The following is a 26,804-nucleotide window of genomic DNA, read 5'->3' on the forward strand; positions in this document are numbered from 1 at the left end:
TTTTGTTTTGTTCCCAGATTGTAGAACTCCCTTCCATTGGAGGCTAGGCTGCCGTCACCCCCTGCTTACCTAGCTAGAAGGATCAATGGTCTGACTTAAAAGATGATTAGAGAAATTCATGGAGGAGACGGCTATCAATGGCTACTAGCTGTGATGGCTATGCTCTGCCTTCACAGTTGGAGGCAGTAATGTGTCCGAATATCAGTTGCTGGAAACTACAGGAAGTAAGAGGACTCTGGTGCTCACGTGATGGCCATTCACAGATCTCCATTCACAGATCCTGAACTTATGCCATCTGAACTGCTGCATGGCTTCAGATATATGCTTTATCACATTATTGATGGCATCTGTACAGTGATTAGATATGTTTGTGTGGTTTTTTTAAAAAAAATACTTTCTTGTATGTACATTGCAATCTGTGTGCCATCGTTCCATTGATATAAGTCAAGTTCAGAGTGCTGAAGATTTTGCATTATCTAAGGCACGGTGGCAAAACATGCACATGTATAGAATGAATATGAAAGGCCTTGAGATAAACATTTACAGAAAGGGCTTGTGTAGTCACTTACAGCTTGGATGGATTAGTCTTGGTGCACAAGATGGATTAGTCTTGGTGCACAAGATGAAGTGCTCCCTTCCCTCCACAGTCATACTCCTAAGACCTAGTGTTCTCGCATTCTCTCTTAGCCTGCAACTCCTTCCTTCCTTCTTCCATTCAACCTTAACTAGCTTCATCCTGTGTGTATCTGAAGAAGTGTGCATGCACACGAAAGCTCATACCAAGAACTGACTTAGTTGGTCTTTAAGGTGCTACTGGAAGGAATTTGTTTTGTTTTGACTATGGCAGACCAACACGGCTACCTATCTGTAGCTTCATCCTAGTTATTCAGTCCCCAGGATTCCTCACCGCAGATATCCTCTCCAAGCTTCACTATTCCAGCGCACACAAAAGAGCCTCAACCTTCACATTCTACAACTACATCCCAGACATGTTGGCCTATAGATGAACTTCCTCTTGCATTTTCACATTTTGTAGGGATAATTTACAGCATCCACTGCATCACTGTATATCACTGAGTCAGAGAAATAGGAAATGGTGGTTGAGAAGGGTTTTTGTGTAGGGGCCTGTCAAGAGTCAGGAAAAGAAATGGAAATCATCTGCAGGGCTCTGCAGAGACATTAAGAACTGGCAAATCCTACTGCTTTACTAATTTGCAATATCAATGTACATGACTAATGAAATGTACCACTGAGCACATTTTTCCAACCAGTTCTACTTTTCAGCTGAGACACTGCTATCCTGGTTGTGATTAAGAGAAGATTTAGTTTTGATTTAGAAGAGAATTTTGTGCTGGGGTGGCAATAAGTCTGGCATATAAAGTTGTTCTCCACTACTAGAAAGCCAATGGAAGCTATAGATGGCTACTAAATGGAGCTGGGCTGAGGCTGTTAAACCACCAGTAGCTGAAGCCAACTAGCATCTGTCTAGTTTTCAGGCAAGTAACACTGGCTGTTCAATCAGTGTGGATGACATGGTGAGTCAGCAATGATGATTCAGCCATGCAAAGAAAGGAGAAACTACTACCCAATCTAGACTGGTCTGGAGTTTTAGAGTAAATACCAGCACTATTACAGGGAACAATCAATACAGTTTCAAATATGTTGACTAGTATCATTTTCCACTTCAAGCAAGCAATGGAATACTTGCAATACGTCAGATTAAACACTTAGCTATGCAGTCAGCCAATAAATATAGGGAGTGATATCAAACTAAGTCATGTTGTAATCAACAGTCTTAAGTTACTTGTTCATCTATTTTATTGGGTCTACCATGAGTATCACTAACACAGAATACAGCAGTACCTCGTGTTATGTACCGTCCCCCTTATGTATGCTTCAGGTTACACGCTCCGCTAACCCGGAAGTAGATGCCCCTTGTTGTGAACTTTGCCTCGGGATGCGAGAAGTTGTGCTCCAGCGGCGTGGCAGCAGCGGGAGACACCATAAGCGAAAGTGCGCCTCATGTTATGAGCAGTTTCCCGTTATGAACAGACCTCTGGAACGGATTAAGTACATAACACGAGGTACCACTGTATCACCCAGGGCTTATTTGGCCATCTAAAACCTCAGCCATCTAAAAGTTAACTGGCCTAGAATAGCTGCAAATGTAGTCTCAGAAAGAAAATTCAAAAGTGGTCTCTTTTTGAACGTGTGCATTCAACCTTCTTATGGTTTTAGCTTAACACATCTGACCATCATGCAACCTAACAACACTTGTGCTTCATTCTAGATTTCTCCCCAAGACTGGTAGATTCATTTATCCCTTTGCCTTCCTCATCTGAGGAATGATCAGATGCTGTGTACAATGAAGTAGGTAGGCTCTTGCCTATGGAAACTTTGTGCTGAAATAAATATCAGGTACCACAGGATTTTTAATTGTGCTTCCAAAAACATCTACAGGGCTACCCTTCTGGAATCCACAATTTACACATGTCAAAGACATGCAAATCATAAATGACACATTGCTTCACCTACAATAATTAATATGCTACAGTCCTCTAAGTCTGGCACACTACAGACATTTGGGACAACTCCAAGGATAATGTAACAAGCACCTGATGGATCAGGTGAAGGACCCATCTCATCCAGCAGCCAGGTCTCACAGTAAGAAACTATCAGCCCCAGACAACATGGACAATGGTCAGGGATGAAGAGAGCACCTGACTGGGTAAAGAAAGCTAAGCTTTACCCAAGTTACTTACAAGTAACTCAGAGGAACAATGAACTACAGGTATTGCCAAAACACCTAGTGAAAGACAATCTATTGCCCACTAGGTGGCAATATAGGTTGTTCTCTAAGCGTTTCCTGTTACTTCCTTGATTCTCTCCATCTTTCTTTCAAAATATATGCACAGATCCCATTGTGCTCTTACCAGTGGAAAAATTCAAACCATAGGATGAACCCAGGCTCCTCAGAAAAGGCACAGAAAGATTAAAAGCCAAGTCATATGATAGACTAATCCTGACCAAAAGAGCAAATTCCCAAACTGTTACTGTTTGGATACATTGTCATAATATGAACCTTGGTCGGACGCGGGTGGCGCTGTGGTCTAAACCACTGAGCCTCTTGGGCTTGCCGATCAGAAGGTCGGTGGTTTGAATCCCCATGACGGGGTGAGCTCCCGTTGCTCGGTCCCAGCTTCTGCCAACCTAGCAGTTCGAAAGCACACCAAAAAGTAGATAGGTACCGCTCCGGCAGGAAGGTAAACAGCATTTCTGTGCAGTGCTCTGGTTTCGGTGTTCCGTTGCGCCAGGAGCGGCTTAGTCATGCTGTCCACATGACCAGGAAAAACTGTCTGCGGACAAACGCCGGCTCCCTCGGCCTGTAAAGCAAGATGAGCGCCGCAACCCCAGAGTCGTCTGCGACTGGACTTAACTGTCAGGGGTCCTTTACCTTTTTTAGCTAATAATAATAGCATGATTAGGAAGAAAATAGATGCTAAGTGTAACAACTTACAGGGTGCTTTTAGGTATGAACCACAGGGTTGGAACTGATTCACTGATTAAAAAAACAAAAACCTGTCCTATTTGCCATCTCTCCATCAGTGCATTATAGGATCACAAGGAAGGCATGTCCCACCACGTCGAGAGCAGCAAAGCAACACTCTATCCAGACATCCTCCTAGTGTGTGAAATGTTTGTGTTATGTAGTTGAAATGGCAAAGCATGGAATAAGAATCCTATTACATTAGTCAGCATACTGAGTCACGGACTGTCAGTTTCAAAGGAGAATTAATTAGGTGTTAAAAAGCAGAGGAAGGCAGACAGACAAAGAGGGTCTCTGCACCTGTGCAATCATATGTCAATGCAATAAAATCCAATCTGAGTGCAATTGCAAAGCTGCTTTCAGAGGGAGAGTTGCCTCTAGCTACAGGATCTGACTTCCAGTTGCTTGGCATGTGATGGGTGAACTGGAGCAGCACAGCCTATTAAGAGTGTATGAACCTACTAGGGACACAGCATTCAGAAGTCTCTTATAGTACAAGTTTCCATTTGTTTGCACAACCACAGTGCACTCTTGGAAAACTGCTGTTCCAGAAGCATGGCACTGGGTGTAAAGGACTGCCGTTGTAAGCTGCGCATTGTTAGAACGAATCTGCAGTGCCTGCAGTTCAGTACATTGCCTTTTGAAGCTTACATTAATATGCATTGACTGAATCATCACATGAATGGCCTTCTAAATCTAGAATGAGCCACAGGCTGAATGCTCATTTAACTACTAAGGTCAATCTATGCATATGCAGCACATTAATTCAATAGCGATATTATGTAAAAAAAATAAAATCACAATCCGTGGTCGGCCTGATCATCAAGGGAGATTCGGGACAGACAAAAGGAAATACTTCTTCACACAATGCATGGTTACAACTATGGAATTCGCTACTGCAGGGTATAATGATCACCACTGACTTGAATGCTTTGCTAGATGCTGGGGAGCATAAGAGAGAGAGGGCTCTTGCACTGATGTCCTGCTTTCAGCTTCTCATAGGCACCTGGGAGGCCACTGTGCAGCAAAATGCTAGGCCAAATAGGCCTCTGGTCTGGTCCAGCAGGGCTCCTCTCATATTCTTAAATCAATTTAATAAAATCCATAGCAAAAAACAAACAAACCATGCCATGGGCAGTAGTAAACACAAGCTTTACTACACACTTAGCATTCTTTCTAAATGCACAAAATTGCAATCTGAGACAATCCTTCATAGGGCTCGCTAAGGACCCACTTCACAATGTGGGACCCACATCAATGTGACAAACGTGGTTCTAAAAATTTAACATCAGTCTTTGAGTACAGTGAAGAGAGGTGAGTTTGGAAGTTGTACATAAGCCATTTGTATCTGCCAGGATATGTAATGAAATTATTTATCTCTATATGCAGTGCATTGAATTTAGGTCAAGGAGGCATCATGAAAGAAAAAGAAAAAAACATTCTTCCAGAAATAAATTTTCATCAAGGAAAACACAAACAACAATACTGTTGGAAATATTTTAATTAAACTAGGAAAACAAGTATTCTTTTTTTTAAAAAAAATCAGCATGGGTTCAGTAAGGAAATATCATTCGGGCTGCGTGTGTACAAGTGAGCATTTCAAACATGTTAGTCATCTGTCACTCATATAAACAGTTGTATTTCCAGGAAGACTAAAGCTATTGGGGGGGGGGACCACCAATGCAATGTATGGTTTGGTTGTGGTTTAACTTTGGGAAAGCCTTGGTTCAAAGTAATAATACATTTGCAACGTAGGTGGGATCAGATGTTGACCACAGAAATAACATTAACAAAAGGAGCAGCCTGTAGATAATAAAAAGCATACATAGAGAACAGAAGTATCATCTTGAAGATTGCATCGGTTTTGTACCTCAGAACTACATGAAAATTATTTTATTGGCCAATACATTTCCACTGAACATGCAGGTTGTTGGTCAAAAGTCTAATGTTTCCTGTACCAGCACAGAGATAATATAAGCAGTCCACTGCTTGCTATTAACAGATAACATGAAATCCAGCTCATGTTTCTACTTAAGGGTCAATTTCATCAGGTATCACTGTTAAAATAATGTCTTCATTGCCCCTACGTACTACCAAGCTGAGTGTATTGTCCTTTTTGATAATGTCACTGACATCGTTGGCAGAGAGTATTGGTTGCCCATTGATGCTTATAATCACATCGTTTTCTTTCAGGCCTCCGCTGAAATACAAAGAGGTGGAAAATAATTACTTCAACTGCAAGAAACATATCTGCTTTCTGTAACAGCCATCCCCAAGATACCAAACCCACAACTCTTAAGCAAGAATACAACAGATCTTTAGCAAAACAGGTGATGAGAGACAGACAGAGAGATAGAGAGACCTAGAGAGAGAAGCTATTCAAAAGGACAAATGGCAGGAACATGTTCTGAAAAGCTGGGGCCTTTCTAGATCCTTTTTAGAAAGTTTTGCCTTTCTAGTTCCTTTGTGCTACTACACAAAATAGATTTCACATGCTCTCTAGGTGGTGTAGTCTTAGCTCCTCTCCTTACTCTAACCTATGTGCATTCAATGGTGACAGAAAAATCAAAGTTGAGCTTATTCAGCAAGAATAAATCCATATATCAAGCTGGATGGTGCTGTTTGAACAGAGTTGGCAGAAGTCATTGACAGCATTAAGGAAAATGAAGAGGATACAGCATCTTTCTCCCTGTATCATCTTGCCCTTTCTTGTAGACAAATTCTGGCTCCGAGTTATGGAAACATTAACCCAGCTAGCGGGATGAGACATGATTCAACCCCTAAACATAATCAGTTTATAGCAGTCACAAGCTACTGTCTCATGCAGAGAAATGCCTTACACAAGCACTTCTTTCAGAAGTGTTTTCCCCCTCCCCACAGAAGTTCTTGTACGGACTGCCATTTTATGATGCTTAAGGGGGAACACCAAAGTGAAAGTGAGAAAGTTTTATTTCACTCTCTCTTATTGCAGCTCCATGAAAACAAGCATAGTATGCAGGACAAATAAAAACATTTAAATTGCATGCATTAAATTACTGGTGATTTCAAGCTACTTGTGCAACAACGAGGCACAGAACCCCCCCCCCCCTTTTAAGAAATGAGCATGGGGGTCACAAGGATTTGAAATATGTGCCTATGGGTCAAGAGAAGGGTACTATCTATCTATCTATCTATCATCTATCTATCTATCATCTATCTATCTATCTATCTATCTATCTATCTATCTATCTATCTATTTATATTATTATTATTATTATTATTATTATTATTATTATTATTATTATTATTTCTATTCCTTCATCCAAAGAACACAGGGCTGTTTACAATATAAAATCACAAAAATGCACAACATAATAACAAACAAAAATAATAACTTCCCACCCCACCCCCATTTAAAAGGCCATAGATTGTTTAATTAGCCAAAGGTTCCGGAAGAAGAGAAATGTAATGAAGGTGCCAGGCAAGTCTCCCTGGGGAGAACATTCCACCACTGGAAAAAAGAGTGCTTACTGTATTCCAATGGTGGTGACTGTTGAGGCCAAGCGTGGCCGCAAGAACAGAGGAGGGAAGGAATTCAGCCCTGCATGGTCTCTATTGGCCTCGGCTGGTGTCAGAGGCTGGCAGGATTGCCTGCCAAATTTGAATGGGCCAGAGATGGCCCCAGAGATGTGGGCTGTGCCTTACTGGCAGACCTAGTGAGCACAGCGCCCCAGGAGGCCACCTGTGGGGCATAAGAGCAGGCTGCACTGCCAAAAGGGCTGTGACGAAGGAGCATTGGATCAAGAGGATGAGCGTTGAGGACAAGTGTGGATCGTTTGCAGGGAAGAGGACCAGGAGAGGCAGAGGAGGAGGCGGAACAGGCGGCGGAGACCACCGTAAACCGATGTTGCTTTGTCTCTCCCTGCTATGGGACCTGCAAAGAGCTACCACCCCATCTTGACTTCTTTACAGTTCAGGTGTGGGCTGCGAGAAGCAGGGGAACAGGAAACTTAAAAGAAGCACTGGTCTACTTTGCAGAGCTCAGTGCTATCAGGAGCCCCGTGAAAATGCTATGCAAATAATATCTACAAATTATTATTCTTGTTACACAAGGAACTCCAGTAGCTACAACTTTCACCCTGTTCCAGCAGCGACTGCATGACACAATCACATGATACCGTAGCCGTACCCAAGTACTGAGTGCAGCAGTGATAAGGGCAACTGCTGGGTCAGCTCCCAGCTTTGGGACAACTGTGGGCTTGCTTTTGGGATCCTGCCATGTGAACTTTTTGCAACTGCATAAGCATAGCAGCTGGGAAAAACAGTCTATTAGTCTCCCTCGCTCTTCTAAATATTGCTCAAGTCTCTAACAAATGGTAAAATGGCAAAAATCATCTTCTAGATTTATGGTATTGGGAAACCAACAGATTTCCTGAAATAGCAGGCAGATGTCATCTGAGGGTAAGAACTTTCCTGCCATTAAACAGCATAGTTAAAGGCCTGCTAGGTGTTTATCCTTTAAGTGAATAGGTGCAGGTTCTTGAATAAAAGGGGTTCTTTAACTTACGCCTCAGCTGGTGTATCTGGAATTACTTCAATAATATAGGCTCCAGAAATGACGTCAGGGAAGTCTTTATGGCGCTCCTTCAGTTCTTTAGCTTTGCTAGGAAAAACAAACCCAATCAAGTTAAATAAGAAACATATTTCCAGAAAAGCAAAACAAGACAACATAGAGGCCACTCTTTTACTTTTGACGTAACCTGTGCAAATTTCCTAAGTCTAAAGAAAGAAAGAAAAATATGCCGCCGCCATTGAGAAACATTATTCTGGGTAGAAGTGCACAGGAAATTTTGCCTTACCAATTTGTTCGTTTTGCAATTATATTGGTTTTTGAAATCAGTATTGCTTTAGATCTAGAAATGTCCTAAGCCTTTGAGTTTAAGAAAGCATCTGAGGCTTGCAAGCAGAGAATGTTTTCTCCTTTCTTTGGCAGATTTTGTAAACTCTTTGTATGTCTCTGAATATCAGACTCTAGCTCTTCTGTTAAGTAGCTCTGCTACTTAACAATTGCCAGGGAAAAGATGAAAACCATCTGTCCATTGGCTTTGCAAATTTTAAAAATGGGCTGCAGTGTATGGCAATGGTAATCCAGAAAAATAAACAAGGGTCCAACTATGTCCTCCCCACCCGCAAAATGTAAGTGAACTGAAAATTTAAAATAAATGAAAATCATCCAGAACATGAATGGAGACACATAATGATCCAATAATAAACAATTGTTATGATGTAAATATATGATGTAAAGAGTTTCCAGCTGATCTTTCCCTCAGCAGCGCCTCAGAGCTGGCAAAACTCTCATTGAAAAGTAATGGATAAAGGGACCATGCAAACAGGAAATGGTGAAGCAGTAGCAACCATATCATCAGTATACCATTCCTCCTGCCTCAATACACCTTTTCTTTGTCCACTCATCAAAGACATTGTATTTAAGAAAGAGGGAAAGAAGGCTTTCAATGGTTTAAAAAAAGATGGAAGCCATATGGAGAAAACAAAGGAGGGCAGCATTTTGAGGAGACGTCGTGTGACTCCCCCATAAAAGTGTGTCAACCATAGGCTCTGGGTGGGTGGGGAGCCCTGGGTGCTCCAGCCCCCACAACATTCCCCATGATGGGGCTGGGCACCCACACTTTTTTGCGCTGGGGCCGTGCATGCCGTGGGGTCCTGCATGTCTGATGTCAGCATGCCCACTTATGTACGTGCGCATATGACATCAGCATGCTACGGGGTGTGCTGATGTTGGACACATCTGTGCCCATGGCGTGTGCAGCCCCAAGCACACATGGTCCTGGGGCCAAGCCAGCAGGCCTGGTGTCAACAAAGAGTTGCAGTTCCAGGCTAGTATATTCCTTGTCCAGAAACACCCACAGTAATTTTTAAACTTACCTAGGAGTAAGAGACATCATCCGTATGCCAATATATTTCTTCTTAGTTACAGCTTTTCCTGTTTTGTGAAGGAAAATGTAGCATTTATTCTGATTCGCCTTTCCCATCTGAACAGGAGACATTCTGCCCCAATGAAGCAGAATGATGTGGGAGATACCACTTCAGAATATAAGTGGGAAGTAGTATTGTTGAACACTACCTCACATAAACAATATTATAATAAACCAGCACACAAGGGTGAAAGATCTGCTGGTGGGAGAATCTTTTCCTGAAGTCTGAAGTGCTGTGACTTTTGTATGCTGTGTAGCATGGCTCTTACTTCAGAGCAGATATATGTAGGATTGAACTAATTCAGTGGAACTTATTCTCATGTAAATGTATATAGGACTGAAGGTTTACTTTACCAGTATAGTACAGTACCTTTAGCTTGTCGGTCGTGTGACTCAGTGAGGAATTTTTTAATTTTGTCTGATGGTATTGCAAAGGAAATCCCAGCAGTGACTTTCAGAGTATTAATACCAATCACTTCACCATCCTGCAGTAGTGTGAATAATTAAGTAAGCATGAGCGGCCCAAATAAAGACTGCAATTTCTATCACACTTTAATCTGAGCTGCTGACCTTGCATGTGATCTCTTTGTCATAGTTCCCTGTTCCTAAACTGATCATGAACTGAATGTACCCTGGAAAATTAAATCTGCCCCCCCCCCCCCGCTTTCATTTGGGTGAAAGCATCCTTCACTCTTTTTCTTCCCCACCCACTTTGAGACTCCTGAGTGTGAAAGGACCAGGGTTTAACATCAAGACAAGCAAGCTCAATGCGACATGCTTCCATGCATACGGCTCCACGTTCGATTCCTGGCATCTTCAAAGTCAGGTAGCAGAGCTGGGACATTACTGCCCAAGAGTTGAGACAGCTGTTGCAAACCAGGACAGACAGTTCTACTCAAGGGAACGACTTGGTTATGAGATCAGGCATCGCCCCAGTCTTTTCTAGCTGCAAAAATATGCTCTGCACAACAGCTTGATACTTTCTCTTAAACTAACCAAAAAACTTTCCTTCAACTGGTTTCAAGATTTATTTTTCCAACAAGACTTACTCAACATGTTTGCTTTAAGGGACTCTGTTGCACTGAAATAATAATAAAAAGAAAGTAGTCCATCATCATAGCTGGACTAAATGGAGTTTTTATTTATTTCTTTCTTAATCAAAATGGACAGAACCTTACAGGTATTTTGACTGTTTGGTTTTGGAGTAAACAATAGTTCTATTAAAGGATATGACACAGAAAACTTTCTTTTTAACAACAATAATTTTGCCAAAGCTGCCAAATAGCCTTCAATGGAGGAAAATGTGAAGTCACACACAAAAACCAGAAGACTTCAACGATGGCGTCAAGGCAATCCTCAGAGGACTCTAATCCGTTTATCTGTCAAACTAGCATGTTAAAAAGAACTGGCTGAACTTCTTCATGTGCCACTATTTATGCAAAACTTTTCACTGCCTCACAGAATGGGGTTTCCAAATCTTGATAATACATTTCATCAATTTTGTGAAGCCAATCTCTACTATTTCCATTTTGCCAAAACAAAGCAAAGCCAACAGACAGTGTCTTATTCATGGCATTAGAATACAAGTCTTCCATGTTCTTGTACCACACAAGCTTTTGAGTTGCTCACAGTCCACTGGCTATGCAGACAGTGGCACTGAAATATCACAAACTAATACCAGAAGGGTCAGCATCCCTTTGACTCCCTTGGGGGCTTAATTCTGACTTACACAGAATCATATTGCTAACATGCTGGTAGAGAGAACCATGCGGTAAACATAAGAAACTGACACAGGGAGTCTGCTTATATGCCTAGTTCGGAGCAGGGTGGAAATAAGATCCTAAAGAATATTATTATTCACTGAGAAAATATGCTACGTATTACGTTCATTTTGAAATAGGCACACAGTAAATGTTTTGAATACTGAACTCCAAGAGCATCACACCATTTACCAGCACCAACATTAAAGAGTGATTAATGAGTCTGATGTTTGTACAGGCACTTGTTACCCTTCCTCTACCAATATGGGGAAAAGGGATGGGAGAGAGGCAAGAGAATCAATAGTAAAATCCAAAACACCAGTTAGAAGTACTATTAGAAAGGAACTCTTACCAGGTTTACTAAAGGTCCTCCAGAGTTTCCATACTGTAAATTTAGAAGAAGAAAAAATGTATTTAATCTTTCTTTCCCCCCCATTTACAACAGTTCTTTACATTTTGAAATAGAGTTGCTACACAAAACATTCTGGGAGAGAGGGGTTCACATTCATTTATGCACAGCAGTCTCTTATGGAGAGGTTACTATACAAACATGGATGGAATAAACTTGATATAGTTTCTGTAGCCTAGAATGCCTAAACTTTGCAATGGCGGGCTAAGGATTAACAGACCCCCTCCAGTATTGTCAGGCTGGAGAAAAGAAAACCCTTTACGATCAATGCATGACACTTTGAAAGAAAATGCAGACTGCTTTAACTGTAGCACATGCAATCTCATGCGCGGAAGGGCACAAAAGCATGAAGCCAAGATCTTGGAGAAGGAACAGGGAGTTCAAAGGGGGCTGATATGGAAGGCTTGCCAAAGCACACCACAGACCAAACAAACTACCATAGCAGCCAAAATAAAGGTCTCCTGTGTGGAGGTACTTAAATCAGGGGATTCAGTTTTGCCATTCATTGAATAAAACAAGACAGGGAGGTCTTTTACCTAGTATTCTTTTATCCGAAAGACCACTAAATTTCAGTGATAATTTTGATGCTTTTCTTTAAACATGCCTAGAGCTTCTGTTTTTTTCCAGTAAAGTTCCTGGTCACCTTTGCCTCTCTTTTAGTCTAAGAACTGCTAGACACTGATTCCTTTATTTGATGGCCTTGCTAACGAAGCTTAGGAAAATATGTCTGTTTTCTTAATTCTGTACACTCCTAGATTACAGGAAGTTAGCACAACTTTCTGAGAATTAGACCGAGAATTCTCCATGAGAATTACCTGTTCTCTCAAGGCTAGCAGAAGAAGCACTAAAAGTTGATGTCTTATTAGTCCAAAAACTAGCTTGTCTCTTTAAAAAAGCCAACAAAAGAACAGCAACGTGATATTTTGGCAAACTCTTTGATGGATCTTTAAAGACCGCTGATGAACATTGCCTGCACTTAATAATTCTAAGAGAATTCAGCTAAATATAATAATAATAATAAATGTCTCTTTAAAGAGCAACCAGAAAGATCACTGCAAATTGCTTCCTTTGCATGTTCCAAGAAACAATTTTGGCCAATCCTAATGCATCAACTTTATAGGGATGAATGACAAGGCAGCAACAGAACCTGAATGTATTTTGAGATGAGAACCATGAGTGCAAGAGAATGGCTTTGTGGAAAGTGACTTACATTGATAATTGCATCCGTTTGGATGTAGTCCATATCAGAGTTTCTAAGTCCCAGTTCTTTGCCTCCTCGTTGGGTGGTGCTAACAATTCCAGTAGTCACGGTATTTTGAAGAGAAAATGGACTTCCAATTGCAACTACAAATTCACCAGGCCGTAACTCTCCTGAACGTCCGAGCAAAAGGACTGGCAACTTCCCCTAAGAATAGAGAGGGTCAAAATAATCATTAGTCAATAGCAACTCAAGCAACTTAAATAGTAACTTGAACAATGAATCAAGATATAAGCACAGCCAGCTTTCCTCCTATATCAGGTAAATGTAATGGCAACTTTAAACAATTAAACAATTAAGTAATATTAATGACACTTCTAGCATAGTATTTTAATTTTGCATTGTATACTGTTTGTCAGTTAGAAGCACAAGAGGAGACAAATAAAGGGAAGGAGAATAGAAAAGTCCAGGTAAATTCTGAGGAGGGGCAAACTCTACTGTCTGATTAATGAACTGTTTAAGGGGAAGCAAATGCAAAAAGGCCCAGTTGCTGGTTCAGCAGTAGCCAAGTACAACCACTGGCTCAGGATATGTTGCTGTCTCAGTAGAAATGCTAAAGCGATGGCACTTCTCCCTCTTGGAGCCCTGATCACTGCCAAGGGCCCCATCTCTCACAAAGTCCTTTCCACTGCTGTGCCCATTGACGTGGCTAAAAAAAAGCAAATCAGCAAACTAAGTATATAGCCAGTCATAAAATATTAATCTAATCCTTTTAAACTAATGTATTTCTTGCAGACATCTTTCACAAATGAATATGTCCATCCATTTAGAGATATAAATTAGCATTATTTATAGGCCAGTTCACCCTTAACTGGAACACCCTAAGCATAGCACTTATTGTTAATCTCCACAAAACTTCTAAAGCAGGGAAATATTATGTTGAGGCAGAGAGAAGGGGGGTGGGAATCCTGAAACAAAATGTTTTCTATGATCTGTCTAAAGCGATTCATCTATCAGATCAAACCCTGATAAGTGTAATAGATCTCCTGAGAGACAGAGACATATTTTCATAGCTTCGGGTTATTTTTGGCAAGAAAACGAGCTATATAATAAATAGTTGGTGAGTAATGCAATTATTTGCAGTTGTGCTGAGTCTTCAAGCCTGGGCCAATATTGGTGAAACACTAGTTCAAAGTCAAGTACTGTATGACTTGGCTCAAGATCATCTGTGGGATTCAACATGCCTTCTGGAAAGAGTTAGCCTTCTCTTTCTGGGGTTAAAACAAAATCAGCTGCAAAACTCCCTTCCTCAGCAGATGTTATAAAACACAGAATGTGTCATGTACAGAGAGTTTCCAGAAGAGACCAAGTTCTGCATCTTTTGTTTAAGGCATTTTAAGGCAGAAATCCTCAAATGAACATGTGTGAGACGCTCATTTGTCAGTTTCCTCTTATTCCTCAACATGGCAGTCATCATCAATTTATGTAAGGTAAAGGCGGCCTTCCCTTTTTCTTTTTTGGAAATCCTGTTGAATTCTAAAGTTAAGTCAAAGAGCACAAATATTGTGACACCTGGAGTGCTACATGGGGGGAAATGCTCATTTGCATTACAAGTGCCTCTTCCATGAACAATAACCAGGAATACATTTGCATAAACAGCACAGAGTGGTGTAATTTAAGCCTTACCTTTGCAAAGGTTCTTAGAATGGGAATAGATAAAAAAAATACCCAAAAGGCCAAAAGGGCCAAAAAAATTCAGATTAGGATAAAAACTCTGTGTTGTGTTAGAGTGATATAGGTGCTACCCAGAGTTATGCATGCACAGCAGTGGACTTTCATTCATGTCTAATTGCCTAAGCAATTAATAGAACTAGCAGCTACCACTTGTTTGGGAAAGGTGGGGAAAGGGGAATGGTTTGCAAAGGTAATCACTGCTGCAGCTATTGGCAGACATGACTTAATACATTTTGTTCTGCACACACGGTTCCCGGTTCAGTGCCAAATTCTGTATACCTGATCCCTGTACCAGAAACCATGTGAACAGAATCCTTTTGCCAATGCAGGTCCTAATCCAGCATAGGCTGTGTATCCGAAATCATATTGCAAGTCATAAATGTCTCTTGCTTGCTAGATCAACTCAAAGAGTGGTTAGCATTTTAGAAAGCAATCTACAGTAAAACATGTCAAAGGAATGCTCCCACCTCATAAAAAGAATTAACAGCAACTATAAATTCTGAATGACAAAGGAAGGGGAACTGAAGCTAAAAAAAAAAAGGCAAAATATCACAGTGCTTTTAAAAGTCTAATATGAGTCAGTTTGTTGACAACTGATAAACACCAATTTCAAAGAAGGAACTTAATTTGAAGTTATTTATTTAATCCATTAATTTAAGCAGGACCACCAGGTGTGCATGGTGTTTTATAGAGTACAACAGAGATAGATCCCAGCCTCACGACTGCTTAAATGAAACAGGAAAGCTGTTCAATGCATACATTTTTGAAAACAGTATTACTCTCTCTCCTGTATATGGAGTAGAATATTTTTTTGCAGGGAAGGCCCAGTATTTTGGAAGCTTCAATTATGATTTGCTTTTTAATTTATCTTTTTACAATATTCAGGGACAGGGTAGCAAAGAGTTATTAAAGCAGAGGAGGTAATTAAATGCCTTCCAGCAGCATATAATGAGTAAATGAAAGAAGCCTGGATATGTCTAGATTTAAATCTTTCCAAGTGCCCTCCCTCCCCATGCTGAGTCACTGACTTAACTATGTAGCCCAGAGCAAACCACAGTCATTGTTTCTCTCCTTTCTGTGCGCCCCTCCTTCCTTCCTTCCTTTAATCATCCTATTATCGTGTGGCCTCATGTAATGTTCATAAAACACAGACCCAGCACGTATTATTTCAAATTCTGAAACTCAAGGCTGATGTTAAAATAGTTAGTCTCAAAAGCTTTGCACCCAGCATTTGTGGGCATGGAGGAAGAGAAGTAATTGCAAGGTTAGATTTCCAGCAGCCTGGACAGCAACACTCAATTAAGTGCAGGATTTTATGTTTGCTGCATAGCAGGATAGTGATGGGGGCATCCACAGTGCATTTGGAAATGTGGTGAGGCAATAAAGATAAAGGTACCCCTGACCACTAGGTCCAATTGCAGACGACTCTGGGGTTGTGGTGCTCATCTCGCTCTATAGGCCGAGGGAGCCAGCGTTTGTCTGCAGACAGCTTGACTAAGCCGCTTCTGGCGAACCAGAGCAGCACACGGAAACGCAATTTACCTTCCCACCAGAGAAGTACCTATTTATCTACTTGCACTTTGACGTGCTTTCAAACTGCTAGGTGGGCAGGAGCTGGGACTGAACAACGGGAGCACACCCCGTCACAGGGATTCTAACCACCCACCTTCTGATCGGCAAGCCCTAGGCTCAGTGGTTTAGACCACAGCGCCAAGATTTCACTTACATCAGCTTCAAAGGGAGCCAATTCAATCTAATATAGGTCAAGGCAGACTCTAAAATCTAGTACTAATCTCCCAGCCTCCAATTTAGAAGTCTGCCACATCACTGACTTTGATTAGAAAACCAGCACAGCAAGAAGTATGCTGGGGTAGAATCTTTTCCCCTTATGTGCTAGTTATTTTACTTGCAGGAAGTACAAGGAAGAAATGCAGTTTATTTATCACAATGGGATTCTGCAACTTCATTTGGTTGCATGTGGAGATCAGAATCAAGTAAGGTATATTTGTGAATGGGAACTATCTTCAACAATTTAAAAGCCAAAGTAGGTGCAACTTTCAATTCCTTTTGGTGCCTATAGGGACTTCCTCTGAAACACAAATAACTCCCAGGAACATGGGCCGGGAAAGCACTGCACCCCCCCCCCCATATTAATGTTGCCAGTTTGGTTGTAAGAAGTTAATACTTTACTGTGGATGCTTATGGAGAAAACTGAAATAGGGTCCGCTCCTGAAATAATTGCAGTAAAACTGATGTCTATAGTGAGGAATTAAAAGTGGCTTTAATTTTTATTTGCCTTACAGCTTGAAAGTTTACAGAAAATTCATAAACAAGTATACAAGAGAGCAGAACTCTATAAATCTTATTTTTCTTAAATAATAGTATTGATTCCTCAACGCCCCCCCCCCCACTCCCAGAAAGAATAATTCATACACTGAGCTGACAGTGAATTGCAAAACATGTAGCAGCGGCAACCCTGGGAAATGCCTGAACTAAATGGCAGCAATCTATTAGCAGAAGTGCTGCCAAAACTCAGACAGCCCTTACTATATTAAGTCAGGAATGCTTATTTTATTCCTTTAAAAGATGCCAAGAAAAACAATATACTTTCCAAAGTCAGTATATTCACAAGCCTGCAATGCATTCACACGGTCTAACAGATCAGACCAGCGAAGAAATCCTATACAAAAAAGTAAAATTACTTTACACTGTGTTGCCAAAGTATGACTCACCGAATAAAACATTGATTTGTACCCTCAAACGTGTAAGGGAAATAAGTATCAATTATTTTTTAATAGATGCAGAAGAGGTGAAACACAGCATCAGCAGGATATCAAATCCATTATGTGATATTGAGAACAAATTTATGGATGAAAGTGGTAAGCAAATCTCAAGGAGATGAAAGGGCAGTAGTGAAGAGGAAAAGAGGAATGTGATGCACACATGCAAGATGACAAATTCACAAAGACAGCAGACGTATGGGCACCTTGCGATGTAGAGACCTGGGAAATATGGTATTTCTATTTCACAGCTAAAAAATAATGTCCAGAATTTGGGGGCGTCTTATACACGGGGGCCATCTCCCCCCATTGGAGTCCCCAAAACTAAGGGTTGTCTTATACATGGGGGCATCTTATAGACGGAAAAATATGGTGTGTGTGTGTACACACACACACACACAAAATCACTAGGATTCTTTGTCCGGTGTTCCGGTGATGTGCGGAGCTATTTAATGCCTAACACAGTCTGTATAATTTTTAAAATTCTGTAACTGGAACCATCTTACTGAGCCAGTGTTATGAAGAGGATGCAGTGGATTTAAGACAAGGATTTACATTCCTGTTTTCAATAAACTGGAAAGTCAGGGTGACACATGTAAGAAATCACACCTACCAGCTGTTCCTGAACAACTGGGAAAATGCACAACTTATTATCCCTTTTCATTTTAGTGAAGCAAATGGGGCAAGAAGAAAATTCAGAGACAGACAAGCAGATGTGTCAAGCAGATTTAGTGGCAGCCAAAGACAGGTGACACAAGTGAATGTCAGGCAGGGCCAAGAGTTGAGTTGCTTCCCTTTATTTAAGGCCTGTGTGAGGGACCTTTGTCCTGCCAAAGATTGTTGAACTAGAACTCCCATTTGCTATAGGCCATGCTTGCTGGGGCTGATGGGAGTTGCAGTTTAGCAAAACCTGGCAGGTCACAACTGAATTACAGTACAGTTACCTCAGTCATCTGAGGGTCGCTCTCTAAGGGAGCCAGGAACAATTTTTTGGACACCATGCCGATTGGACAAAGACGTGCATGGTCTTCGCCTTCCCTTGAGTGGCTTTTTGAGTAGTTAGTGGGGTAATTACTAGATTTTCATTGCATGCTTTATTATATTAGTCAAACTCCTGTCTTGGTAATTAAGGGGCAGGAATGGACAGCCAGACCAGTCATCAGGTGCAAAGAGTCAGGACTGAGGCCCCCACCCCTAATAATTTAGCTAGTCCTAGTAACTTTTGTTGTTGTTATTGTATACAATAAAAGTTGTGACAATAGTTTAATCCAGTATCAGTGTCTGCCTCATTACTGTTGCCACAATCAACCCTTGAGTCTTTGGTGGCCTGGTGCTCTAAAACAAGTTGCAGGCTTTCTCTGATCCCAACCAAACCCAACCCAGGTGATGAACTTGATTCTAGGGCACCAACACTGCTTGAGGCCTACCTGCTTCAGCAGTAGGAAGTGAAGGCGAACTTTTGCCCTCCTAATTTCTCTCTCACCCACTGCTTTCCCTTCTATTTGTCTGATCCATTCATGTGGTTTCTCTTCCCCTCTGTAGCACTGCAGTTACTGTATTTGTGTGGCCAGAGGGGGGTTTGGCTATTTTTCTGTGTACACAGCCTGTGTGGAAAGCAGCAAAGCAAGCTGTGTGTGTTTATGTTAATGGCCAACAGTTCTGGAAAACAAACTGGTTGCGTTTCAGAGGTACCTCTTACAAAACATGTGGAAGTGATCTTGACCCTAAAACGTATAACTGGACCTCAAAATGTTTCTTCTCATAAGTTTACCTCTTGGTGGTTTTAAGAGATCTAATGGAGGCAGATTTCTTTAAAACAAAAACAAAAAAGGCTCTAAAAGCTGTTTCACATGCTCAGATGGTAATTTTTCTATTAGTAAATTGTGGCAAAAGTCACTAGCTATTTTCAAAACACATCAGAAGACTAAGACCTCCCTAAAAGCAAACCTCAAACAGTGAAATGGCAAAAAAGACTGCCAGGTAGGGAACTAATTAGGTCTCCTGGCACAGAAGCATCTGCGCTATTCTCCACCAACCTGGTGTCCTCCACATGTTTTGGGCTACAGCTCCTTTCATCTCTGGCCATACTGACTCTGGCGGATAGAAATTGTACACCAAAATATCTGGAGGGTACAGGTTGAGGAAGGCTGATTCTACACCATATTGCAGCAGACACTAGATCATGTCACACACAATCATTTTTGCAAATTAATAGACAAACCATCCTCCTTTCAGTAACCAGGCCTCCTTACTTCAAAGGTTAGTTCAGAACACTTTGAGTTAATAAGAAACATTATATGATTTATGGTTGCTTTCAGACATCACAAGAAACTATAGTTATTAAGGGAATGAGCCTAGACAAGTGTGGGACTCATGCACTCTCCTTTGATGAAACTACAAGGAAGTGAACCAAAATGTTCACTTCTGTTTTAAACCCTAAACTGTGGTTAATGTTGGCTATGGTTATTGAAACAAGCCAGCTTCATAAATACAAAGTTAATTTGTTTCAGTAAACCACAGTTAAGGTTAAGCACAGTTTGTTCAAACATAAATGGTGCTTAGTGAAAAATGGGACCATTGCTTCTGATCTTGCAACTGTGCCGAAGAGGGAAGTATATGAGTCCTGATGCTCACACAGGTTCATTCCCATTCTTATGAACTAGTCCCAGTATCAATCTAGTTAGCTGCATTTTCAAAGTGGGTGAGATTATTCATCTACAACAGATAAGGGGAACTTGTGACTCTCTAGATCAGGCATGGCCAAACTCGGCCCTCCAGATGTTTTGAGGCTACAATTCCCATCATCCCTGACCACTGGCCCTGTTAGCTAGGGATGATGATGTTGGTCTTTGACTCTCATCAGTTGGCAAGGCCAATAGACAAATACGATGGGAGTTTTAGTTCAGCAATATCTGGAATGCCACAGATTCCCTACCACTGGTCTAATAGAGACTTCATAAGCACTGGAAATGAACATGATTGTTTGCTCAGTTGGATTTCTTCTTCAAATCAGAGAAGTCAAAAATAAGCAGTGTCCACCAGCATCCTCTCTATGACCCTTGAGAGTAATTTTAGAGCTCTGCACATTTCTGGCAACTTCTAAATAGGAAAGAGATGCATTTCCTGCATCCATCCCAATTACCAGGACTGTGTTATTCAGACAACTAATTGGTAAGACGTTCAGGAACTTGTTTTGGAGCTAAGAGAGGCAACATTTCTAAGTCCAAGTTGCCATGTTTTGTATAGTCAAGCTGCCCAAGTGATTAATAAAATGTCTAGGGAGAACCACTCACTGTTCAGGAAAGGGGAAGAGTGATCTATGAGGACTTATTGGCTTCTAAGGTGAACACTCCAACTCTATGCTTTCTTCTATGGAAACTTCCATGTGGGAGGTCTGTTCAGTTCCATTTGTTTTGGCTTTCAACCAGTCATCATGTAATCACAATATGTGACCTGCATTCATGATAGGGGTTGTTGTTTTTTTGGTCCTGTTTATTTTTGCTAAAGGAACAGAAAAACTTTATTAACCCTTTGGTTATAGTTCCATTAAGTCCTATTTGCACTGCTTGTTAGAATATGTGTTTGGTTTGTGTGTGTGTGTGTGTGTGAGAGAGAGAGAGAGAGAGAGGGAGGGAGAAAGACAGACAGACAGACAGACAGACAGACAGACAGACAGAGACAGAGAGACTGACTTATTTGGTCAGAGAGAATCAAAAAATGATTTGAAGCTAGATGAACCAGTTGACTAACTCACTACAAGACAACTAATGGTTTCACTTTCACAGCTCCCTTTCTTTTCTTGGGCTTCCCTTGTGTTAAGTTTTCCAGAAATAAATTTTTACTTCCCTCCCTAGAGAACAAAGTTAATAAAGAACCTTCACTCTTCAATATGTCTTCAAATTATCCCATATTACTATATATCTCCATTTGGTCAGCACAACCTTATGGAAACTGAAGGGGACATCCCAACAGATCTGTTTCTCATTTGTGCTAAATTCTTTTCCGTGGAAAAATGGGTTAGTGAGTGCAAACCAGTTCATTCTACTGGTGCCTGTAACTCAATACTTTATTTAATTTCTTTTCCTGTTTAGAAAAGCAGTCTGTCCTAAGGCAGAAGTCCATCACTTAAAGGAAAATTGCATGCTTGGGAATGAAAGAACACAGCAGTTTTAGAAATGTCAGTGGTGTGGAATCTTTAGAGTAAGTCGCCTTGTGCTTTTTTTTTTACCGCAGACATTCCATATCCCATGACAGAATTTAGTACTCATATTTGCATTATCTGGCCAAAGGAGGAAATATTCCCTTCTGCTTCAGAAATACAGTTAAAAGAATCATACAGTCAACAATCATTTTTAAATGCATTAAATATTACTATCAAATTAAGTGATAAATAAGCCCATGTGCTATACAAATTAAGCATTTATTTATTTATTTATTTATTTAAAGTGTAAGTGGCAAAATAGCAGGGAAGGGACTGCAGGTAAGTTTTTACCTCATTAGTCAATTGTCTAATGCTTATACTTAGAAGAGCACTTGTCTAACATCCCCAGTAAGAATCTTTGTTAAACATATTCCCCTTAGTAGGAATAAACTAATTGAACTAATAAACTAACTGAAGAATGCAGCATATAGTGAACAAAATGAAGTTTAATAGGCTGCATGTAATGCAGAGAAGCTGAAATGTTCTCAGAAAGCCATATAAAATTACTTGTTTTGAAACTACGTAGATTTTAGTTATGTGTGATGTGACTACATACAACTTCCTAGCATGCAGTCCTAAGGTCCTGGGGCCACAAGGTTTTGTGAATCTGCTTCTCTGTGGAAGGAGCATCCTTGTTGCAGTTGCAGAAACCTCCACAGCTATCCCTCCTCCTCTGGTGCTTTGGAGGATGTGTTTTGGCACAGATTAGCGCAGGGGTCAGCAAACTTTTTCAACAGGGGGTCCCTCAGATCTTGTGGGGGGCCAGACTATATTTTTTGGGGGGGAAATGAATGAATTCCTATGCCCCACAAATAACCCAGAGATGCATTTTAAATAAAAGTACACATTCTACTCAAGTAAAAACACCAGGCAGGCCCCACAAATAACCCAGAGATGCATTTTAAATAAAAGGACACATTCTACTCATGTAAAAACACGCTGATTCCCAGACCGTCTGTGGGCCAGATTGAGAAGGCGATTGGACTGGATCTGGGCCTTAGTTTGCCTACCCATGGATTAGGGGGTTGGGGAGTACACAGTCCCTAAGGCCAATAAACTTACCTTTCTTTCCATTGGGACCAAAGCTTTTTTACAAATAAGAATAAAAAAGCATGGAAAGTTGGTAGAAATGCTGATCTTCCACCTTCTGCTCTGCCAGTGCTAAATCCATTATTATTATTATTATTATTATTATTATTATTATTATTATTATTAATTGAATTTATATACCGCCCTATACCCAGAGGTCTCAGGGCGGTTCACAGAATAAATCCAGCAGGGCTTTGGCTTTGGAAGAGTCTCTGCTTCAGATTTTCCTTCCTCTGCCCCCTTTGGATTGCCCTGCCTCTTTGCATTAGCTAAAATACTGTAACTGAACAGCATTTCACAGGAGCATTTCACCCTTTCCAGAAACAATACATAAAATAATCCAGGAAACAATGCTTAAAAGGAAATTGCTGAACTCAGCTACTGTATATGTCCATCTGCTTACTTCCTCTGTTAATCCTTGCCAAAACTCCAATTTGCAGCAGTATCCACCACTGTAAACTAAGGAAGATCCACCCATTGTATTCTCTATATAGATATAACATGTTCTTAACTCCTCCTTCCCAAACCTCTGGGGAAATGTAAACTAAAAAATATTTATTTCACTCTTTCTGCTAACTCTCAATTGCACTGAATCAGCATTCCAGATCCCTAAAAAGTTGTGGGAGGATAATCCCCATTACCTATGCTGATCACGGCTATCTGAAATGAGCTAATATTTTTAAATATGTGTACAGCTCTTTATCGTAGATATATGCCCCGACACTGCCTGTTCTACAGGCATAAAAATCCTTAATAATACATAAAAAGAGCAAAGATGGCATCCCAAACACGCTGTACATCACTTCAAAGCTATGCTTCCCCCCATGAGGATGAGGTTCTCTTTGCATATTTAAGTAAAACATTTATGCAGCACAGTAAAAAAAAAAAAAAAGGCATCCAGGCAGTAGGATGGAGCCACGTGATAATGACTGCTGGATCAATAGCCCCAATAGGGTTTGAAATACTGAATAAAGTATTGTATGTGTTTTAATTTTCCCAGAGCACTTAGCAATGGAAAACGAAACAGCATTTGTCCCTTTAAATATGCCAAATTGTATAACACAACACACACACACACAAACACACACCTGCAGTGCATTAAAGCGAGGTTTTGAAATAGCATGAATACAGTGGCAAAGCAAGCTCACCACATGAAAACCCGAGTGCACTCTAGGGCATAAACAAACATTATTCTTGCTACGTTTTCGGACAGAAATCAAACACATGCCAGGAGATGTTTTCCAAAGAACTTGAGTTATGTCTTAATTGTGCTTTCCCCTTCCAAGGCCGCAGTACTGAATTAGGGCACATCTGCACAGTAACAGCCTGTGCTCCCAGCTGGACTCTGTAGGGCTCATGAACGGGAGGAAGCATCGCCCTGGAAAAGGCAAGTACCTTTTGCCCCAGGGTGACCCCATGTTAAGAAGGCAGCCATGCAGAATTAACAGCCTGTTTTGACGCCGCAAAAATAATTTGCCAGCCATACTGACAGTGCGTTAGAAGCGCTTCTTTGTATGTGAGCTTGAAAAGTGCGTGGTAGGAGTATATTCAGATTCATACACAATAAAAGGTCCAGCCATGGCATTAGGCCAGCCCACTGCATGTCGTTGAACTGCATCACTCATCGTCTCATCAGCCCTAGATAGCATCTCAGCATTCTTTATTCAGAGCACTGCATGTCAAAGGGTAGCAGACTTTGGAAGTAGATATTGAAAATGCATGAGCCCTTTTCTGGTGGGCTGCACATATGTTCGCAGGAGTGGGGATGAGCTCACTAACCTTTGCCCCTTTGTCTGCTCTCTGCAACTTGGAAGGTAGAGTGAGGACTCAGTACATTATTTAGAGCATAACACCGGTCTTGAAAGATCTACCTTGGCTCACAGAACGTTTCTGAGCACAATTCAAAGTGTTGGTGCTGACCTTTAAAGCCCTAAACGACCTCGGTCCTGTATACCTGAAGGAGCGTCTCCATCCCCATCGTTCTGCCCGGACACGGAGTTCCAGCTCCAATGGCCTTCTGGCGGTTCCCTCACTGTGAGAAGCCAAGTTATAGGGAACCAGGCAGAGGGCCTTCTCCGTAGTGGCACCCGCCCTGTGGAACACCCTCCCACCAGATGTCAAAGAGAAGAACAACTACCAGACTTTTAGAAGACATCTGACGGCAGCCCTGTTTAGGGAAGCTTTTAATGTTTAACAGACTACTGTAGTTTAATATTTTGTTGGAAGCCGCCCAGAGTGGGCAGGGTATAAATAATAAATTTATTATTATTATTATTATTATTATTATTATTATTATTATTATTATTATTATTATCCCTGCTTCAGACTTTGCCCCCCTAACCTGTGGTGGGCAGCAGCCATGGTGACATGGGGGCAGAGCTTAGCATGCTTATTCCTATTCTGCTCATGTGCAGCCTTTGCACACAAGCAGCAGGTCCAAGCACGGCTGTAGAAACATGTGACTGTATGTCAATGTGTGCATGGCAATACTGAATCAATGTTAACTGTGTGTATTTCTATCACAGCCAATCATTGCCTCTCTTTCTAGATGGGTAACAATAGGTAATGGTGCAGCAATAAATCTCCTTGCACAATCAGGGTCCAGAATGGGTTCAAATTGGTTGGGGACTGCTTGCTGAGATTCCTGCATTGCACGGGGTTGGACTAGATGACCCTCAGGGTCCCTTCCAACTTTACAATTCTATGATTCAAATAACTGGTTCTGGCATTTATATCAGCTCCTCATACTATGGCTAAGTTGCTCTTACATGCTTGCAAAATCACATGAAATGGGGATTTTAAAAAAATGTAGCACTTTATTTTTTAGTCTTGCTGAACAACTTTGCCAGTTTGCAGCCCTAAAAAGTTTTAGACCCTTTTGATGACTGATACTGCATCACTCTCACAGGAGGTGAATTTTAAAATGACTACAAATCAAAATGTATTGAATCTGTTGCTATACTGACATCCTAAGTATCTTGATATGGTTGAAAGTTTTATTTAAACTTGATTCAACTATATATTTGGCATGTAAATATATTCATACTTCTTTACAAGCCCATCATTTGCTATAAATCTAGTTTTTCATGTAAGAATATAGCAATATCAATCAAATAGCAGATGCATAAATAATCCCTTGCTCATAATTGACTTACCGTAGTGTCTATTTTTATTAGTGCAATATCTGCTTTCTCGTCAATATCTTTAATTTTAGCTTCACGTGTTTCACCATTCTTCAGTTCCACTTTCACTCTGTTCTTGTTGGTAACCACATGGGCATTTGTAACTATCAGGCCATCTTCGGAAACAATAAACCCTGACCCACTGGCAACAGGAACTTCCCTCTTTGAAAAAGGCAGTCTAAAAGACATGGAATTTCAAGATCAAGAAGCAAAGCAGTTTCTGAAGATAGCAAAGACAATCTGCTTCTATGACCATTACACACTATTATGATATATTTGGTTTTATGATACCTTAGAATATGAGACATAAAGGAATTTCGCAACACATATATTAATGCATTAACTTTTTTTAAAAAAGCTGGTCACTAAGAAAATAATGTATGCTATACTATTCATACATTACACATAATGTTATATTCATAAACAACATTAAAATATAGCATCAGTGTTTTTCACAACAGCACACAAAACCCATAAAGTCTCCAGTTAAATAATAAAACTTGGATTTCTTGTTTACTTGCGAAACAATTCAATGTGAACCACAGCCGGTGCTATCTTCTCCACCACATCTGCAATAAAGTTGTATTTGTGCCGCAAACTATTCGGATCTTCCTGGCCTGAGGAATGAAAAATAAAACAATTGTCATAATTCATCAATGTCAGCAATAAAGAGTTGCAAAATACTCATATTAAAAACAGAGCTGATATCTATGAAAAACATTTCTTTAAAAAAATAGTCTAAGAGGTCACAACAAGACTGTTGTTGAGATTATTTTTAATTAATAAAATTGTGAGGGTGGGGGGAACTTGCTCCAATAAAAGCACTGGGTCTCATTATATTACAAAGAAGATTACTCAGTTTTAGCATCCCCATATTTATCAAATGAGTCACCACACCTCTGAGGCTGCCACAAGGCAGGGCATTTTCACAT

General features: G+C 40.7%; 1 protein-coding gene across 1 annotated transcript in view; it reads right to left on the reverse strand.

Moving 5' to 3' along the window:
- Positions 1-5,030: 5,030 nt before the first annotated feature.
- The window catches only part of HTRA1 (HtrA serine peptidase 1), a 43,531-nt gene continuing 21,757 nt past the window's right edge, over positions 5,031-26,804 (reverse strand). The window contains exons 2-9 of the mRNA XM_081863856.1: positions 26,390-26,489; positions 25,846-26,050; positions 12,899-13,093; positions 11,632-11,664; positions 9,890-10,004; positions 9,470-9,527; positions 8,094-8,189; positions 5,031-5,747 (exon numbers count right to left, since the gene is read on the reverse strand). Coding sequence (XP_081719982.1) covers positions 5,579-5,747; positions 8,094-8,189; positions 9,470-9,527; positions 9,890-10,004; positions 11,632-11,664; positions 12,899-13,093; positions 25,846-26,050; positions 26,390-26,489 — 971 coding nt within the window. The 3' untranslated portion in view covers positions 5,031-5,578. The remainder of the gene's footprint in view (positions 5,748-8,093; positions 8,190-9,469; positions 9,528-9,889; positions 10,005-11,631; positions 11,665-12,898; positions 13,094-25,845; positions 26,051-26,389; positions 26,490-26,804) is intronic.

This window comes from Podarcis erhardii (assembly GCF_964252035.2).
Source record: "Podarcis erhardii genome assembly, chromosome: 5".
Taxonomy (NCBI): Eukaryota; Metazoa; Chordata; class Lepidosauria; order Squamata; family Lacertidae; genus Podarcis; species Podarcis erhardii.